Here is a 20181-nt window from a genome sequence, read left to right as displayed (position 1 = left end):
ATTACTTCTACTTTGTCTTAAAGTCTCTTCAAAGTCTCACTGGCAAAACCAAGGCAGAAGAATGAAACAAAGATGTTATTAATATCCCCTGTGCCATTCAGAGTTGGATACAAGATGGTGCTATTGGTAGCGTCCGCAGTAATCTTACTGCCGCACATAATATGCAGTGTTCCTGTTGATAAATCATGTGCTGTTGGTAAACCTCTTTCTATTAATCACAAGTATTATCAGCCTGGGGACTTCATGGTCGGTGGCATTATTTCCCAAATCTACATTGCTTCAGAACTGACAACATTCAGAAGACATCCATCTGAAGAATTAGTTGATGAGATCATGTAAGGATACTGTTTTTAAAATATGCCATAAATCTGGCCCATATCATCAGCTGCATCCAGGGAACCTTCCTCCATCAGACAATGCTCATTCAGTGGATGATGTTTCTCTGGATCCAACCCAGTAAACACAGCCATGCTGGTCATATCTGCTTGGAATTCATTGGGGTGGACTATATTTGGTACAGCACACCTTTCTTTTTCTCTTCTTTTTCTGAAAAGGGCAATCTACACTCCCTCCATATGCAACATAGGTGGTTATGGTTGTTGGTAAGCATAGTATTATTATCATCCTGTTCCTCAACATAGTTTTCTATATCTCAAGCCTCCTCATAGGCCACCTAATGAATGGGTAGCCTATGAATATGGAAAGTCTGCAGAACAACAGGATTTTGCATGGATTTAATAGTTTTCAAAATGAGATAAGTAATTTTCAAAATGAGACAAGTATGTTTTCCTTCTGAGGCTGTTATTGGAGGTGTGCGTGTGTGTGTGTGTGTGTGTGTCAAAATCCCAGACGCAATGTACCTTAACATGATAAGCTTATACAATATTATGCATGTGAGCAATTACATACCGTGGTGCAGTCAGACATATGAATCTTAGGACATCTGAAATATTTTGAGATGTAGGATTTCTATTCTTGAATGCTTTGGCTTGACCCTGGAGCACAGATGAAAAGGTTCTAGGACCCTGAGACTGCTGGTGGGTGGCTGAGAGGACATGATGATGTTTATGCCATTATTCATGGTGTGGACAGAGAAAAGCTTTTCTTCCTGATGAGGGTTACATATATACATGACTTTCAAATGGGGATTAGACAAATTCAAGAAGCATGAACCTATCAGTGGCTGCTACTTATGATAATGGTGTTATTACTATTATTATTATTCAACATAATGTAATAATATCTCTAAACAGTTCATATATAAATATTAAAAGCCACATGGAAATACACTGAGAAAAACAAGTTCAATTGTGATGACAATAAAAATCATGTTTAAAATCAACTATTTAAAATAATTTGAACTACAATAACAATACAAAACAATACAAGGAACAGTAAGATGATTAACTCTGCAATTAATTTCAAGGCAGAGAAAATCTGGGTGAAAGAATGTCTTTTCAGGATGCCTTTGAAACATGCCACATTTTCTGCCTGCTGAACAGCATGGGGAAGGGCTACACCACAAAGGTTTAGAGGATGCAGTTTCAGTGTGATCTGGCCTGATCATGATTTGAAAATACAGTAGGGGTATTAAAATGAGTTAGCATTTTACTAGCAAAGGAGTTCTTCTTCACACAGTGCATAGTAAAGCTATGGAATTTGCTACTAAGGGATGTGGTCATGCCCACCAATTTTAGTGTTTTAAAAGGGGCTAAACAAATTCATGGTAGTTATGGCTATCTATGGCTGCTAGTCCTGATGTCTATATGCTGCTTCCAGTAACAGAGGGAACATGCCTATGCACACCAGTTAGTGGAGAACATAAGCTGGAAGGTGGTCTTGTACCCACATCCAGCTTTCTAGGCTGCCCCTAGGGATTTGGTTGGCCACTAAAGAAATAGAATGGTAGACTATTTAGGCCTTTTGTCTGAACCAGCACAGCTCTGCAATAGATTTATGAAACCGTTATTGAACTTAAATAACAACAGCAACAATGTCATGTCATATTATGAAGCAGAAGCACTGTGACATGTCATCTAACTCTCATTTTAGAGGATTGCTTCAGAATTACCAGCACATTCTGGCATTGGTATTTGCTGCAAACAAGATTAATGAAAATCCCTGGATACTTCCCAACATCACCCTGGGCTTCCACATCTCTAATAGCTATTTCATTGCAAGCTCAACCTATCTTGCCTCAATGGAACTTCTCTCCACCCAGAACAGATTTATCCCAAACTACAAGTGTGATGTCCAGAGCAATGCAATAGCTGTCATTGGGGGACCTAATTCTGACATCCCTCATTACATGGCCACCATCCTGTGTATCTACAAAATTCCACAGGTAAGCTGTGCATGTGGAGTAGGGGAATTAAAGAGAGAGAGAGAGAGAGAGAGAAGTCACCTCATTGCATTTTAGAGAGAGTTTTGTGGTTTGGAGACAGTAAGTGCTGTTTGAAATAAAGACATAACCCTTCTAGGTTCCATGAGGGTGAAAACATGACCAAGGATTTTCTCCGCTGTGGTAGAAATTTATTTTTGATCTGGTTCCACACACACATGCACCCCCCCACCCCACTATGATAGCTTTGCAGTATCATTTATGATCTGAAAAAATAATAATAAAGATGTGTGTGTGTGTGTGTGTGTGTGTGTACACTGTTAAGAGAGAAGAAAAGTAATCTATGATAAACAGGCACTTCGTCTTATCTCAGCGAGCATATACGTATACATTGCTTCAGTGGTGAACCCACTGAGGATCTGCATATCCTTATATACCTTTCTTTGCTGAGAAGCCGAATGTTGCTATTACATTTGATCTCAGAAGAAATTGGTTCCTCTATCTGATAGCTGGATAGCTCCAACTGGTAAAGTATGTGATTTTTATTCTTTTAGGATTTGTAGTTTTCTATGCAAATGTCCTAGGTTCTAGCCTCAGATGCTCCTGGTACAGCTAGGGAAGAATCCTGCCTGAAGCCTGGACAGCTGTCAACTACACTGGGTGAGATGAACCCATTGTCTGATTGGGTATAAGGCCGCTTCCTATGATCTTCTGTGCAGATTGCAGGCCCTTTTTTGTTCTTTAGAGACAATACTTCCATCACAGAACACTTGCTTTGCACGCAGAAGGTCTCATATTCATTCTATGGCATCTCTACAGGAAGTATCAGGTAGCAGGTGAAGTGGAAGACATCAATGACAATAGGTAATAATGATGGCATCGCATATATGAGGGCAGATGGGGAATGTTAAGGTTATGAGAAGTCTGTTCTCTCATGTTCAGTCTTTGAAGATGATGAATGTGAATAAGAAGGGGACTGTGCTGGATGTCTGATTTACTGGAAATGGCCTTTAAAAGGCATTTTTCAAAGAGCTGTGAACACGATTTTGAGCAGTGTAGACAAAATGATACAGATGGACTGACTCTTAGAACTTGTAAACCAGATGTGGCGTGGAGCCAGTCTAACATTTCTTTGTATGTTTCAGAGTCTTCTACCTGAATTAGCTGTTCATCCTTTAAAACATCATCAATTAAGGTTCTCCCTACTGTATCTTTCTCCAGCCTTCCTTCTCCTGGATTTCCTGCATTTTCTTTTGTAGTGTTCTCCGAAATGTCATTTGCTCCTACAACAATAAACTTTGTTTTCTATAGCAACTCCATTTGTTTTCCATAGCTCTAAATTGTGGCTTTTCAGTTTTGGTAATCTTCCAAGGAAACCTCCCTTAGTGCTTGAGGCCATTCTGGAAAGACCTAAGCTAGCTTTGTCTATGTGTGTGAAGCAGGGGAAAATCACAAAACGATCTGGTAAAAACCTGCTCTGCCTGAACTGGGCCCATACTATTCCCAACAATTTCAACCTCCTACCCAGCAACATGAATTTGGCTTCCAGAACCTCACAGCTATGTTTCCCCACACCAGTCGTACCACATGCACCACAACCACTCACTGCATTCAAGCACTATCTACGAAGCTTCCAAGACAATGCATGATCATATCCGCAAGCTTTGCACCAGGCAGGCCTTTAAGTATGTGGTCTCTTCACAAACCAAGCTGTCTGTGTGTCTAATGAGCAAATCTCTGTCTACCACACCTCCCACCTCTCAGAGGCATATTCTTGGTGCAAGAAGATATTTGATCATTTTCTGAAGAATGGGTCCCTTCTCAAGGATCATTTCCATCTTCCTCAGAATGGTGCCCTCCTTTCCCTAGACCCCCAATCTTCTTGACAGCAGAAGAGTGGTCACCCAAGGATTGGGACACTGCTATCAGGGCCACCAACATATTTTTCCTCTCTCAGCTTCTCCAGGTCAGCAACCTTGGCTTTAAGGGAGAAACTTGTGCCCTGACAGCCAAGAGCTAATTACACCTAGCACACACCTATGACATCTGTCCACCTGGCAGACACTCATAGATGTAGCACTCGGTGCAATACACTGGATAGCCCCCACACCCCTTCTGGCTTTCTACCTTCACACCTATGCCTGAAACAGTCACCTCAGTATTCCAAATGGTTGTGTCAGCTCTGTCTGCTCTATTCCAACTAGGGATGTCAGAGAATTTCGCCACGAATCTTGGGGAGGCCGAATGCCAGCGCATTCGGCCCCCCAAAATCGGTGGCGAAATGGTCTGCCCCCCAGCCCGCCCCAGGATGGGACTTACCTTGTGCGAATGTCCCTGGCGACGGCGGCGGCGGTTCGGCAGTGGTTCGGCGGCCGCGGCGGCCAGTCTTCCGACTGGCTGCCGCCACCGCCATTTCCAGTAAAAAAAGACAAAAAACAAAAAAAGTGATAGGCTACGTAAAGATTTACGTAGCCTATCAGAGCTAGATTTTTTAAAAAATACCGTGATAGGCTACGTAAATGTTTATGTAGCCTATCACAGCTGAGTAAAAACAAAAAACAAAACCGCTCGTACGCAAATGGAGGCGCCCATGGGCGCCGCCATTTGTGTTCCTTATTTTGGCACGTGTAGTCTACATAAACATTTACGTAGACTACGGCGAAAATAAGGGGAATGCAAATAGCGTAGATGCTACGCTATTTGCGTTCCCCTTATTTTCTCTGTAGTCTACGTAAATGTTTACGTAGACTACACGTGCCAAAATAAGGAACACAAATGGTGGTGCCCATGGGCGCTGCCATTTGCGTACGCGCGGTTTTTTTTTTACTCAGCCATGATAGGCTATGTAAACATTTACGTAGCCTATCATGGCTGACTGCAGGGACGCAAACAGCAGCAGCTATGGCCGCTGCCATTTGCATTCCCGGCCAGCCAGGATTCGCAGCAGGAGGGACGGGGCGCCTCTCCCCCGGCCAGAATTTCGGGGGGGGGGAGGGATGGGGCACCTCCCCCCTGGGCCAGAATTTCAGGGGGGAGGGATGGGGCACCTCCCCCCCAGCCAGAATTTCAGGGGGAGGGACAGAGCACCTCCCCCCCACTGCGAATCACATTTCGGTTCAGGTAAATGACTTTCGTACATCCCTAATTCCAACTATAGGGGCCCAAAGGCCTTCTAGCTCATGTTCAGCTGTGCCTCAAATTCACTCTGCTTGGGATATATGTGTCATATCATCCCTGTTGAATGGTGTCCAACCATATATATTTTTAGCAGTGTGCCTAATCTGTGTTTTTGTAATGCGATCACGATCATATAAATTAAGAAAAATGGAACCCTCTTGATTTATAGATACTCAAGAAAGACCAAACACAAACAATAAAACTGTCCTTGATCTCAGTTGATGTTTGGTGGCAAATCGTACCAACACACAACACACACACACACACACACACACACACACAAAGATAGGAACATCTTAATGAAATTACACACACACACACACACACACACACACACCTGCCATAGCACCATTCTTTAGATCATTTGTATGTACTTTATTTTTCAGGTCAGAAATCTTTTTCTTTTCTCTATTTTCCCTTAGCTTATATATGGTTCTGCTCCAGTGATGCATAAAAAGACTCAAGATGTTTTCTTCCACCGGATGTTCCCAAATAAAGACCATCAATATTTCGGGATTCTCCAGTTGCTGTTGCATTTCAATTGGACATGGATTGGGGTGGTTTTTTTAAGTAATGACAGTGGAGAATGGTTTCTACAGAACATCCTTCCCATGTTTTCCCAAAGAGGTATCTGTTTTGATTTCATAATGAGACTGCCCAAACAAAATTTTTCAACTGAGAGTGAAAATGTTGTGATGGAATGGTTTGAAACATGTAAGGTTATCCTGAGAAGCACTGCCAGTGTTGTGGTCCTACATGGTGAAAGTCAAATCATGATATTTTTGAGAATGTTCTCCAAGGTTTCAGAATTTCAGGAGATATCAATGAGGACCAATGGTAAGCTCTGTATTTTCACAGCCCAGATGGATTTCACATCACTTCCTTTCCAAAGAATGTTGGCTATAGACTTCCTCCATGGTGCACTATCCTTTGCAGTTCCCACAACAGAGGTTTTTGAATTCCAGAAATTTCTTCAGGTCAGAAGCCCTATCTCTGAAAAAGCAGATGGGTTTATCAGGGACTTCTGGCAACAAGCATTTGAATGTTCCTTCCCATACTTGATCGTAGATGAGACGGTAGAAGACTCCTGCCATGGGGAAGAGAAGCTGGCAACTCTTCCTGGTTCTGTCTTTGAAATGAGCATGACTCCCCACAGTTACAGCATCTACAATGCAGTCTATGCTGTGGCACATGCCTTGCAATCCATGCATTCATACCAGTTCAAACACAGAGCAATATTAGCTGGTCATCGACAGAAGCTTTTGAATGAACAGCCCTGGCAGGTAAAGTCCTGAAAAAATTAATGCAGGAGAGCTAATCGTATCATACACAAGAGACAACTCGCCTCAGAGTACAACGCCATTGTTGATGGCCTTGATGCTAGTAATGGAATATGGTTATGCTTGGCTACATGAAGTAATGTGTGGAGAGGATGAAACTTACAAGGATATTTACAAGAAGGGAATATGTCTCTGCTGGGCTATATAGTGGACAGTCAGACTTGCAATTGTATGTGCTTATGCAAGATTGTGTGTGTGTGTGTATGTATGTATATATACATACCAGTTATATCCCAGTTGTGCAAATTTAAAGACATAGGGGAGGAAATCCAATTTGTGCAATTACAGTAAGTGCAAATTGTGTGACCACAAAAAAAATGTGCAAAACATTTCCAGATTTTGGGGGAAAAAACAAAGAAAGAAAGAAAGAAAGAAAGAAAGAAAGAAAGAAAGAAATCTGCTAGGCTCCACTACCACTTATTGTAACAAAAACACTTTAAAATCCAGTTAGGCTTAAATAGAATGGAATTCCCAGCATTGCACATCTCTAGTGATAGGCGCATGAAAGTTTATTTGAGGGGAACATTTAAATCCATATAAATAGGGCTTTCCCTGTTCACTCAAGCATCAAATTGGCAGCCAATACCATCCACATAGAATGACAAGAGTTGGAAGAGGACTTTAAGCTCATGAAATCCAAACCCATACCACAGGTAAAGTATTTTAAGGATGCAATGCCATGTATGTTTAAACAGGAAAAAAAAAATAGGCCTACAATACCCAGCATGCCCCAGCCCATCATTCATTTTACCCACCTGAGGCTGCAACACTATACCAAATGGCCCATCAGAAAGCCAGATTGAATTCAATGGGTCTTTCTTCTGGGCAGGCATGAATAGGATTGCACAAATAGTGATAGAACAGACAGGATGAGGATGAATGCTATGCTACTGCCAGCATAACTTCATGCATTGAATTACAGCGGTCTTGTACCCCATTTTGCACATCAGAATTGGAAAAGCATTGAAGCAATAATTTTCTGTGCCTAGGACGAGTTGCGTAATATTTGTGTTACACAAATATTTGTGTAATATTTGTGTTACACAATAAAATATTTTATTTTATTTAATTCTGTATTATTATTATTTACCTTTGAATGTGTGTAGAATGGAATTCCCTCCTAAATGAGTCATCAGAACACTGTTTGGAATAGGTTTTCACATAACAGAATATCTTATTTTCAAAGTTCTGAGCCCGCAAACATGCTTCTGTCATTGTTGTTGTTGTTGTTGTTTTAAGAGCAGACATGTATCTAAGAATGGAAAACCATGTTTATGTGTTGCTGGCTCATTTCTCAAATTTGGTCATGTAAGGTGTTTCTCTCAAATATCTGTGGCTCCTTCCTCAAGGGTGACATGATGTTCGAGATCAAGATTAAAATGGGAGCGTAGGAAGATAAATATTTAGATAAAGTATGTGCTCTTGAGCAGATTCCTTTATATGCATTGACTTATCTCATTGGTGAAATAATTGACACGACATTTTACTCAATGGCCAATGGCACAAAGTAACAATACAATATTATGGGCAGCCACTCCACCCTACCCTCAGACTTTACATACTACTTCCATTTGATTAAGTTTGCATACAGTTATATGATTCAGTTCTGTACTTCTGAAACCTAGGGATGGGCGAAGTCAGTGTACCATGCCATGAGCACCACTTCACAGACCCCACCCACCCGTCTCTGCTTGCGATGTGCGGTGAGCTGCCTGGCTGTCAGTGGGCACCCAGAGAGTGACAAGAAGCTCCTGCACGCTCCCTTGCCATGCCACCATTTTGCAAAAGGAATGGCAGCTTGGCCTCTTTTTCATAAAGGACCACTTACACAAATGGTGGCAATAAAGCAGCCATTTCCAGAACATCACAGGAGTTCTGGAGCATGGCTAGCCATAAAAAGACCTTAACACAACATGTTAAACTAAATGGGGTTTTGTTATTGAATAATTTTGTATAAAGCTTTTGGGATGTTATGGGTGGGGGTGTATGAAAATCACTTACCTTTCGGGGATTATGCTGATGGTGCGGGGGGAAGCATTCCGTCCCTTCCCCGGAATCCTCGCTGGGGGGGGAGGCGCTCCGTTCCCCCCCCCCCGGAGTCTTGGCCGGCCGGCTGTGCTCCACCGCAATTCTGCAGAGCCACCGGCTGGCTCTGCCAGCAGCCGGACATCTGGCCACTGGCTAGCAGGGACGCAAATGGCGGCGGCCGTAGCCACCACCATTTGTGTCCCTGCAGTCAGCCGTGATAGGCTACGTAAATGTTTACATAGCCTATCATGGCTGAGTAAAACAAAAACAAAAAAACCCACGCGTATGCAAATGGCGGCACCCATGGGCGCCGCCATTTGCGTTCCTTAATTTGGCACGTCTTAGTCTACGTAAACATTTACAAGGACTAAGACAGCGAAAATAAGGGGAATGCAAATGGCGTAGCATCTACGCTATTTGCGTTCCCCTTATTTTCGCTGTCTTAGTCTACGTAAATGTTTATGTAGATTAAGACGTGCCAAAATAAGGAACGCAAATGGCGGTGCCCATGGGCACCACCATTTGCATACGTGCGGGTTTTTTTGTTTTTTTTTACTCAGCCATGATAGGCTACGTAAACATTTACGTAGCCTATCACGGTGGTTTTTTAAAATCTAGCCGTGATAGGCTACATAAATCTTTACATAGCCTATCACTTTTTTTGTTTTTTTGTTTTTTTGAACTGGAAATGGCGGCGGAGGCAGCCGGTCAGAAGACCGGCCGCCGCCACCGCCGAACCGCCGCCGGAGCCGCCACCAGAGCCGTCGCCACCACCAGGAAGATCCGCCCCAGGTAAGTCTTGTCCCGGGGGGGCAGGGGGGCAGAGCGTTCCGCCACCAATTTCGGGGGGCTGAATGCGCTGGCATTTGGCCTCCCCAAGATCCATGGCGGAATTCTCTGACATCCCTAGTTATGGGGTTGATTTCTTCTCTTTGTGTATTGGTCAGTGTAACATTAAAAGTTTAAAAGTTCAGTGTGGTTTGATACCACTCGGTCTGTGAAGGAAGCAAGAGAACAAGGTTCAGCAGATGTGCAGCAATATAATGAGCCAGAAGAAGAAGGTTTGTTTACGTATCAGTGATGAAGTTTTGTGAGAAAGTAGTTTTGATTTTAGGGGAAAAAAATGTGTGCAGAAGTCAGGAGAAGGAATTGAGGGGAATGTTGAGCCCTCCTGATTTGTCAGTTACAAGAATACATGCTATCTTTAACTTATACACTGTTGAGGCAAAACTGCAGTTTTTAGATAGAAGAAGTTTGGAAGGAAAGAAGTATCTGAAAGACAAAGAGAATCACAGAGCTGCTTGGGAGAAGGTAAGAACTCTGACAGGAAGCATTGCTGGGAAGAACTTGGAGAAAATAGGGACCCAATCTAGTTAGAAAAGCTGAATGCATTTAACCCTGATTATTTCCTTACCCTTTTGCCCTTATACTTTGATGTGTGTGTGTTTTCTGTAACTATTCAGGTTTTAAAGACTTTTCCTTCCTCCCCCTCCTCCTGCTCCTTTTTCAGTAAACTTTTAAAATTTTGTTACTTAAATGTTTTTGTCTCTTTTCTTGTTGTGTTACCTACTCTGTGCCTAAAATCCAAGGCCTACACTACCTATGCTATTTACAAGAGACCCAGAGGTTTTTTTTTTTAAGTCTGTTCGGTTGAGGCAGCCAGGAAAAACAAAGAATTCCACCCTGTGACAATGGAAAGTCTTATTCTAAGGGAAAGACAAACAGGAATGGGGCACTCTATTTTTCCAGTTCTCCTTTTCACACATGAATCAGAGTGTAGCTGGGCAAGTGATAAACACATTTAACACTTGGTCTGCTTTGGTTGTCTAGGTTTTATCACTTGGCAGTTCTAGTGAGAGGGAATATTAAGGGCAGATTTTTTAAAATTCTCTACTACAAGCAATTCATGAGTCATTTAAAAAGCAATATTCATTCTTCCCCCTCTTCTCCTCCCTCTGTTCCTTCTTGCTTCAATTTTGAGCTTATAGGGCAGGGCCTTGTTTTGACTTTATCAGATGTGTTCTCTGTTCCCTTGTGTTACTTCTAAAACACTATGAGGTGGTTTTATTTAGTGTTGTTGTTGTTGTTAAGTTCAGCAACGACATCTGCAATAAAACTGTGCCTATAAAATTTACAGTGCACTCTTATACAGTACATGTTCATTCAGAAGTAAGTCTAATTGATCTCAATTGGACTTACTCCCAAGAAACTGAGTGTAGAATGGCAGGTTTAGGTGCTTAATTATTAGGTCCACTGGCATACATAAAGCTTTTAAAGAGACCACTAACCAGAGGTTCTGAAAACATAATCAGACTATGGTATATCTGCACATTGTCATATATCTTTATTGCCAGCCTTTATGTTTTTGTTTCAATGTAGCTTCACCACTATCTGCGAAGGGTCTCATTTAACAATAGTGTTGGGGAAAAGATTTCTTTTGACCGTAATGGGGAATTACTATCAGGATACAATATTATTAACTGGATCACATTCCCAAACCAGTCCTTTCATAGAGTCAAAGTTGGAAAGGTTGACCCCATGACTGACCTAGACAAAGGGTTAACTATTTCTGTGGATGCCATTATGTGGCCCAGCATGTTTAACAAGGTAAGATTTCTTCATAATTTGAGGTGCATTAAATAATTTCCCTTTTCCCATCCCCCAAGTATCGCTTCACTGTTAATGCACTAACATTCTCACTTGGCAAAATGTTGAAGCTGCTTTACTTTACAAAGTTAAACAGCCTTTAGAGGCCCGCTGTGATTTGTTTGCTAGGGCTGTGTTAGAAAGAAAGAAAGAAAGAAAGAAAGAAAGAAAGAAAGAAAGAAAGAAAGAAAGAAAGAAAACCATGTATCTGAGAAGGATATCACCACTTTAGAGATATTTGGACCTCATCGAAATAGGAGGTAAGTTGAGTCCTATTCACTAGGGCAATCTATCTAGGGCATTTTTGAAGATCTACAATTTAATATATTGTTGAAACTCTCTCAAGACTTCCATTCACTGTCTTCCATACCAGGTAGGGTGCAGGTTGGAGTTAGAGGAGGGGACTGTAGTTTTGTGATTCTAGCTTTCGATCTAGAAATGACTTTTCTAGGACTCGCCAATCACAAACCATTTAGAAAAGAAGGTTGAAGGAATGTCATAAGCTGTTCCAATGTTGTTGTTTTTTTCCCTACACTTTGCTAGTTCTGGTGACACAGCCACGACTAAGAGATGGAGCATTTCCCTTCCAACTGTTCAGTGAGTGTCTCACACCAAAATTCCCTGACCCTGGGTACCTTGCAAAAGTCACTCTTAAGAGACATTCAGCCAATCTCATATGTAATTCCACTGAGTCCCCCACCCTGAATCTAGCTCTGCCCTCTGAAACTCCATCACTTCCTTCCTGACAGCCTGGGGCAAGGAGGGTAACACAGTGGAGCAGAGAGAGGCATCAGGTTGTGCCTAGTCTTTCCCAGATTTCTCAATAAAAAGTCTCAATTAATGCTTCTTAAAGGGAGAGCTTCTGCTGCCTCTTCATGGGGGAGCTCACAAAGCTGCTGGAGATAACCCCTCTGGACCAAGGGTCCCTGAATCACCACATTAAGCACAGTGATCAGCTGGAATTCTCAGATCTGAAATGAAGAGCGAGAAGAACCCAACTCTGAGGGCTTTAGAGAGATGGGTTTAGAGCCGCTGCACAGTATGTGTATGAATAACACAGGCTGAAATCCTACATCATGTACCCGGGAGTTAGGCATATTGAACTCCATTAGAGATGGACAAATCTGTCAGTTTCTCTTTCTCCCACATTACATTTTCTTTTTAAGTCTCAAGTTTTTCCTATCCCAAATGTAAAGAAATGTCTGAATTTTGGTAAATTCTTATAAAAATGAGTCAAAACACAATTTCCATCCTTCCGCATATGCTGACTTTTATAGGTATAGCATGGAGAGGACCATGGTGTACCTAACTGCTACATAGCTATTAAAGATGAACAGTCTGACGGAAAAAAAAAAAAAAGAGGAGGCAACTCTGAGCACCACATCCTTGACTGAACTCACAGGGATTAAAAACAGACTTTTCAGAGCTAAGCACTCAAAGCCCTCTGCTAGGGAAGGCACAGGTGCTCAGCTGAGTCTGGGAGTCCAATGGACTCCCCCCGCCACTCGTAACTCTGGGCTGTGCCCCCTGAGCTGCTGCCCCTGCTCATGCCCCCCCATGGTTGCCCAGTCATCAGCACCTACTTTGAGCCATTTGCTCATCTAAGAAATATTAGAGGCGTAAATGGCCTGATATGTGCACAATATTAAATTTATGGAAGTTCTGGAGTCCCTATTTTTGTTGTTGTTGTTGCAAAATGCAGACTGCGGGAATGACGTGTGTTTGCAAATGGCTTAGGGTACTCCAGGCAGCACAGAGATTGCAGGGGGCATGTGAGCAGGGGTAGCAGCTGGGCGGGTTCCTGGAGAACCCAGATTGGGGGGTACCCATCCATCACTACCCTCTGCCAGGTGTCAGTTTGGGTTTCTGCTATATTCTTTTTTTTGTTTGTTTTTAGTCTCAAGTTCTTTTCATCCCATTTATGAAGGAATTTGCACATCTTTGGTAAGTTCTTATAAAAAAGAACCAAATTAAATTATCACTCATCCCTTCTAGATGTAAATTACTTCTCAGTAGGCATAGATAGGACTGTTCTGTTAGGGTGCAATCTCATGCATATATAGACAGTAACATGTCCTACAGCTCCTAGCATGCCTCAGCCAGCTGTGATGGCTGGGGCATGCTGGGATTTTTATGACTTCTTTCTGTCTAAACATGCATAGGATTGAGTCCCAAGTCACTCAACACATGTGACAAAGAACACAGACAGACACAGGCTCAAGCCCACCAACCGGTATTCCAAACTCATGCTGGATATCCAGCTTTGCACTTTCAGTGATATGCACACAAAAATGCATACAGTTTGAAAAATATGTGCCAAAAAATGGCATGCATTTCCATGCAGGGAAAGGAAGGGGGAGGTGAGCTAACAACCGGATACAGAGGTGGAGATTGGAGAATATTGACAAATTTGAGTTTGGGTGCTTCACACATCCCTACTCAGACAGACACCAATTATCTGGATCCATTACAATTTCATGTTCAGCCTGGGTTTGGCCCTGGGACAGCCTTGGTACCTCTCATAGATGAAAGACAAGGGGAGTGCTACCTTACTGATTGTGTCCACACCCAGATAAAGAGGTAGACACTGGGTTTGACTCTGACCTCATCTTTATTAATTAAATGGAGGAGATTTGCATGGGTCAAGCAGTGCAAGGCATGTAACTATTCTATTAGGTCAGGCATCATCTGTTCATGGGAATGGGGGCAGAACGGTTTCTGACCCCACTCCCTGGTCAAACCTTTAGGTGTTGAGGGTTCTCTTATCAGTTCCATTACTCTGCAGATATGACAGATTCAGGCCCCAAAGGGGTTCCCTTCCATGCCCCGAATCCTATGACCCCGGATGGCAAATTCTGGGAATCCTCTTTCATATTAAACGAACTTCTGATGCTGAATGATGCTCCATCCCAAAGTTTGATGGCACCAAAATTAGAGGCAATTATCCCAATCCATTTGCTGCAGTGTAGCGTAAGCAAAAAAGAAAAAGAAAAAGAAAAGCAAGATCTCTCAGCCAATGAGAAACCTCAGGGAGGAAAAAAATCCTACTCATTCCTCGAACATCACATGCGCCACTCATACTGCAGTTTCACCAGGGAAGCAAGGAAGTGCATGCCTGATTACACATTTTGTAAACCATGACAATGTGACATGTATGCACATGTCGATCTGTCACATGGGCCCTATGCTAAGGATGCCCGTCATGGGGAAATCTGGTCTTTCTTGGGCTCACTAGATTTCTCTGGAGCTGCCAGCTTAACCTGTCCTTGCAAACCAGGTCAGAGGCTTTTTACTGAATTTTCTTCCTGAGTTTCTCAGGGTAGATTTCCTCTTAAAATCACAATTTACACAAATTGTGCCCATAATTTGCAAATTTTGCAAATTATGCACAGAATTTGCACAAATCGCAGGTACAGTTCGCACAAATTAAGCATATTAGGGCTACAATTTGTGCAAATTACAGCTGAAATTTGGGTAAATTATGCAGATTGCAGCCAAAATTTCCATAAATAGGAAGAAGAAGAAGAAGAAGAAGAAGAAGAAGAAGAAGAAGAAGAAGAAGAAGAAGACGACCAACTCTGAAAATTTTGTGGTGGCTCAGCTCACTACACATTGAGTTGGACCAGCCCATGGACAAGTGTTCAGGTGGCTGAGCTGCTGAAAGCTCAGTGAACATGACTCCCTGGATAGATTCCTCTGAAATCTCTATCCTTCTAATGCTTTCCTCCATCTCAAGTGAGCAGAAACACTGATCCCCTTGCAGACCACTCTGCAGCTGGAGAAATATGAGAATTCTCTCTGTCCTCTCAGTGGCTTTTACAGAACATCTGCTATGGTATCCTTCCAGATTAGAGGACTGGGGAACCTCCTCTGAATGGCAATTTCCAGAAGGTGATGATTGGGGTCTATTCCTCTGCCTCATGACAATTATGTCATGATGTGTCGTAGGGCTCTATTTTGTGAGGACATTATATCGTGGCAAAATTTATCACTTTCCTCAATGAAACCAGTGAGAAGCAAACTGCCATAGAAGAAATTTTCTGAATACTATGTCTTATATGTTTATGAACAGGTACAACCCCTGTCTGTGTGTAATGACTATTGCCATCCAGGTTACAGCAAGACAAAGAAGGAAGGAGAGCCATTTTGCTGCTATCATTGCCTTCCTTGTCCAGAAGGGAAGATTTCAAACCAGAAGGGTAAGAGAGGTCCGGTACACCATTCTGCCATTATATTGAGTCTGATCCACTGTGTACATCTCAGAGGTTATTGTCACTCAATTCACTGGCATTTAAAAGGCCATTCATATTTTGGTGGAGGTGGACCTTATTTTATATATATATATATAAAAACTGAATTATGAGAGGATTTCATATAACAAGTAATATCTGTGTACACCCAAAAACAAACCATGGAAGGTCATTTGAATGTATCCATCTCAGAAAATGGTAGTAAAGATTCTAAGTATGTGATCTCCAGGATAAGGCAACCTCTTCAGTGATAGGCATAACGGATGACATTCACTTTGTGACCATGATCAAAAGTTCTGTTCAGCATTTTAGAGAATGCTAAAAGATGTGTGCCTGATATTTACCTTGAAGACTAGATTTATCATGTTGTAATGTTGATGCTTGTTTACAGCAGCAGATGATACACAGTAGATAGGATCCAGATTTATGTACAGAAGTCAGCAAGATTTAAGTTCTCGACTAACAGAGCTCCGGTTCACTTGATTGGGTCTACTCTAAGTCTTGACCCAAACCAGTTTTTCCATGAATACAAAACTATATTATCTTTTCCAGACATGGATGATTGTGTTCACTGTCCAGAAGATCAGTATCCATACAAGGACCGGGATTGCTGTATTCCAAAACGTATAAGCTTCTTGTCTTATGAAGAACCTTTGGGGATCAGTTTGGCAGTTTCTGCTCTTTTGTTTGCTTTCATCACAGCTCTGGTGCTTTGCATCTTCATTAAGCACCAGGACACTCCCATAGTCAAAGCTAACAACCGGAACCTCACCTACACTCTCCTAATTTCCCTGTTTGTCTCTTTCCTTTGCCCTTTCCTATTCATTGGTCGACCAGAGGAGATGATGTGTCTGCTTCGACAAGCTACATTTGGCATCATCTTCTCAGTGTCAGTTTCTTGTGTGTTGGCCAAAACCATAATTGTAGTTCTGGCTTTCATGTCCACCCAGCCAGGAGCCAGGATGAGAAAATGGGTGGGGAAAAGGCTGACCAACTCCATTGTTCTTTCCTGCACCATGATTCAAGGCATTACTTGTATGGTGTGGCTGACAACCTCTCCCCCCTTCCCAGATTTTGACATGCACTCAGTGGCTGAAGAAATTGTACTGGGATGTAATGAAGGTTCACCTATCATGTTCTACTATGTCTTGGGCTTTATGGGATTCCTGGCCATTTTCAGCTTTGTTGTGGCTTTCCTTGCCAGGAAGTTGCCTGACAGTTTTAATGAAACAAAATTTATCACTTTCAGCATGTTGGTTTTCTGCAGTGTTTGGTTGTGTTTTCTTCCAACCTACCTCAGCACAAAGGGAAAATACATGGTATCTGTGGAGATCTTCTCCATATTAGCATCAAGTTTTGGCTTACTGGGCTGCATTTTTTTCACCAAATGTTATATCATTATATTGAAGCCGGAGCTAAATAAGAGAGAGCAGCTGATAAGAAAAAAATAATAATAAAGTGGATTTCGGTTAGGGGAGCTTTCCTGTTTGTGTGGCCTCTGGCAGATAATGGGAATTAAGCCAATTCTCTGGGGTGTTGCTAGATATTAAGAGATCCAAGGCACAGGCCCATGACAAAAACCTACATGTGTGAATGCATACAAATTTAGAATGGATAGATTTTTTTTATGTTTTACATGTTACCAATGTTAGAAAAATAACAGTGTAATAAAGGGCCTTTGAAGAAATATAAAAAGCTTTTCTCTCATTAATGAGCAATTCCAGCCTCCCTCTCCTGTCACATTTCATTGTGATGGAATATATTCCTCAGAGATTAAAGCTTCAGCATTCCCTTTTAAAAGATTAATAATTGATCACACCTTTTCCAAGAAAACAACAAGATGACATGCATTATGTTCCCCTCCACGCAACACTTCCTCCAACATCTGTGAGAGATCTTCTCCATCTTAGGCTCCAGTGTTGGTTAATGTGTTGCATCTATTTTCCTGACATGTCTGCTCAGGCCTCAGCCATTATATGAAGGCCAGAGCTGAACAAAAGAGAACAAAAAGCTCCAGCTGAACAAAAGAGAACAAAAGGCTCTGGCGGCGCGATGGTGGATTCGGCGGCGGCAGGTGCATCGGGGGCGGCAGGGCCAGTGGGGTCGGCAGGGGTGGCAGGGATGGCGGCGGGTGTGGCAGGGCGGTGGGGGCAGCGGCAGTGGATGGTCTCCTGGCCAGCCACGGACAAGCTTTTTTGCGGGTGCGGCGGTGGCGGCTGGTCTACTGGCCAGCCACGGCTGGGCACAGCATGCGCACATGGCGGCGGCTATGGAGGCTACCATTTGCATTCGCTATTTTTCACCGTTCTAGCCTACGTAAATATTTACATAGGCTAGAACGGTGAAAAATAGCAAACGCAAATGTTGGCCACCGTAGCTGCCGCCAGTTGCGTATGCGTTTTTTTTTTACTTTGCTGTGATAGGCTATGTAAATATTTACGTAGCCTATCACAGTTAAGTACAGGGACACAAATGGCGGTGGCTACAGCTGCCGCCATTTGCGTCCCTGCTGCCTAGTGGCCGAATGTCCGGCTGCAGGCAGAGCTGGCCGGCAGCTCTGTGGAATCCCTGCAGAGCAGAGCCAGCCAGGCAGGACTCCGGGGGGAGGGGGGGAGCCCCTCCCTACCACCACGAAGCAGATCCGTGAAACGGTAAGTTACTTTTGTACATCCCTACTATGAATGGCACAGGAGTTGTTAATAATATCCTTAGGGAGGAGGGTACATGAAGAGAGTGAGAGAGCCAGTAAGATGAGAGACAGCTAGAGCCTGAAGTGAGAGCAGAGTCTGAAGGGTGAGCAGGAAGAAACAGCCTGGAAAGTCTAAGTACAGCCAGGGTAAAGGAAGGGATATTGTATATATCCCTTCTTAACATTCTGCAAGTGAAGTATAGACATAAATTCTGGAAGTATAATGTTCATCTTAGGGACGTGTGATTCTGGGAATTCTGTTCCATTTAAGCCTGATGGAATTCCTCACTGGAGGCTCTGAGTGGAGGGTTGTGTGTGTGTTTTTTTACATTTATATTGTTTTCCTCCTCTCCCCACATTCCTTCCCAAAGTATTCTTATTCTCAACTCTTGTCATTTATTCTCCCTTTCTCCTTTAACATGTAACTTGTAATCAATTACACCACACTGGAAGTTTTCATCCCACCTTACCAGTTTCATTCAGCCCATCTCTGCTTGAGATGCTAGGTGGGCTGCAACACTGACGTCCACTGGTGGTCCCTGGTCCATAATTTGAAAAAAAAAATGCTCTAAACCAAAAGAGCTACTCAAAAAAGCTCTACCGACCGTCTCTCTCCCAGAGGCCCTGCTGCTGAAGCAGAGGCAAAATAACCTTAGTTGCTGCCTGCAACCATCCTCATATGCTAGATGAAGTTGCACCTTCTGAATGTCTGACTTTCACAAATCTGATAGAAATACTGGGTACCTCTTACATGGACTTGAGCAGCCTGTGCTGTTCCTTAAAAATAGCACATGGTTGCAGGGCTGGAAAAAGCCAGGCAGCAGAGACTATTATAATCCTCCTCCAAAGGAGCAAAGGCCTAGAGATTCAGAAGAGACATGAGGTAAACCACTTAAATGTAATGTGTGCATTATATTAATCCTTTCATGGGCTGTGTGGTAGTTTAAGATATCTTCAGTTATGGAAATTTGTTCAGTTATAGAAAAAAAGACTTTCACAACTGCTTCCAGGCAACCTTTACATAGTTTGCAAAAAATCTGGCTGTAAATTGTGTGATTTTTTCACAATTTGTGCAAACAATGCTGCAATGTGTGTGACTTATGCAAATTTACACAATTAATTCACAGCTGAATTTTGTGCAAATAATGGAAATTTGCACAATTTGTGGGTGACATTTGTGCAAATGTTCTTTTGTGCAAATAATAATTTACAGAACTTCTGCCAGCTGACCTAACTAATTTCACACTGAGTCAGGGCTAGGGATGTATGAAAGTCACTTACCGTTTCACGGATCTGCTTTGCCATGGGGGGAGGCGCTCCGTCCCTCCCCCTGGAGTCCTGCCCAGCCGGACCAACTCCGCAGGGATTCCGCAGAGCCGCCAGCCGGCTCCGCCCACAGCCAGACATCCGGCCGCTGAGCAGCAGGGATGCAAATGGCGGCAGCCATAGCCACCACCATTTGCATCTCTGTACTCTGTACTTAACCGTGATAGGCTATTTGAGTTCCTTTTTTTCACCGTTTTAGCCTACATAAATATTTATGTAAGCTATTAAGGTGAAAAAAAGGGGAACGCAAATAGCGTAGTGGACGCTATTTGCGTTCCCCTTTTTTTCGCCATAATAGCTTACGTAAATATTTACATAGGCTAAATGGCAAAAAAAAAAAAAAAAAAGGAACACAAATGGTGGCTGCCATAGCCGCTGCCATTT

General features: G+C 42.7%; 1 protein-coding gene across 1 annotated transcript; it reads left to right on the top strand.

Annotated features, from left to right (window-relative positions):
• The first annotated feature begins 114 nt into the window (after positions 1 to 114).
• LOC146342556 (vomeronasal type-2 receptor 26-like) lies at positions 115 to 17233 on the top strand. Its single transcript, XM_084807894.1, has 6 exons — positions 115 to 335; positions 2167 to 2344; positions 5941 to 6801; positions 11266 to 11493; positions 15605 to 15731; positions 16335 to 17233. Exons 1-6 carry the CDS (start codon positions 115 to 117, stop codon positions 17231 to 17233), a joined length of 2514 nt encoding a protein of 837 aa, XP_084664020.1.
• The last annotated feature ends 2948 nt before the right edge of the window (positions 17234 to 20181 follow it).

This window comes from Heloderma suspectum, chromosome 6 (genome assembly GCF_057233095.1).
Source record: "Heloderma suspectum isolate Gila_16-S chromosome 6, 16-S_ref, whole genome shotgun sequence".
NCBI lineage: Eukaryota > Metazoa > Chordata > Lepidosauria > Squamata > Helodermatidae > Heloderma > Heloderma suspectum.
The sequence above is the reverse complement of the archived record's forward strand: the minus strand, read 5'-3'. Positions and strand labels throughout refer to the sequence as shown.

What these genes read in the sequence shown, in the direction of transcription:
- LOC146342556 (XM_084807894.1), top strand. Translation starts at nt 115, where the DNA reads ATGGTGCTATTGGTAGCGTCCGCAGTAATCTTACTGCCGCACATAATA. An exon ending in GAATTAGTTGATGAGATCAT is followed by an intron (nt 336 to 2,166) that starts GTAAGGATACTG and finishes CATCTCTAATAG; the next exon opens with CTATTTCATTGCAAGCTCAA. An exon ending in GTATCTACAAAATTCCACAG is followed by an intron (nt 2,345 to 5,940) that starts GTAAGCTGTGCA and finishes ATTTTCCCTTAG; the next exon opens with CTTATATATGGTTCTGCTCC.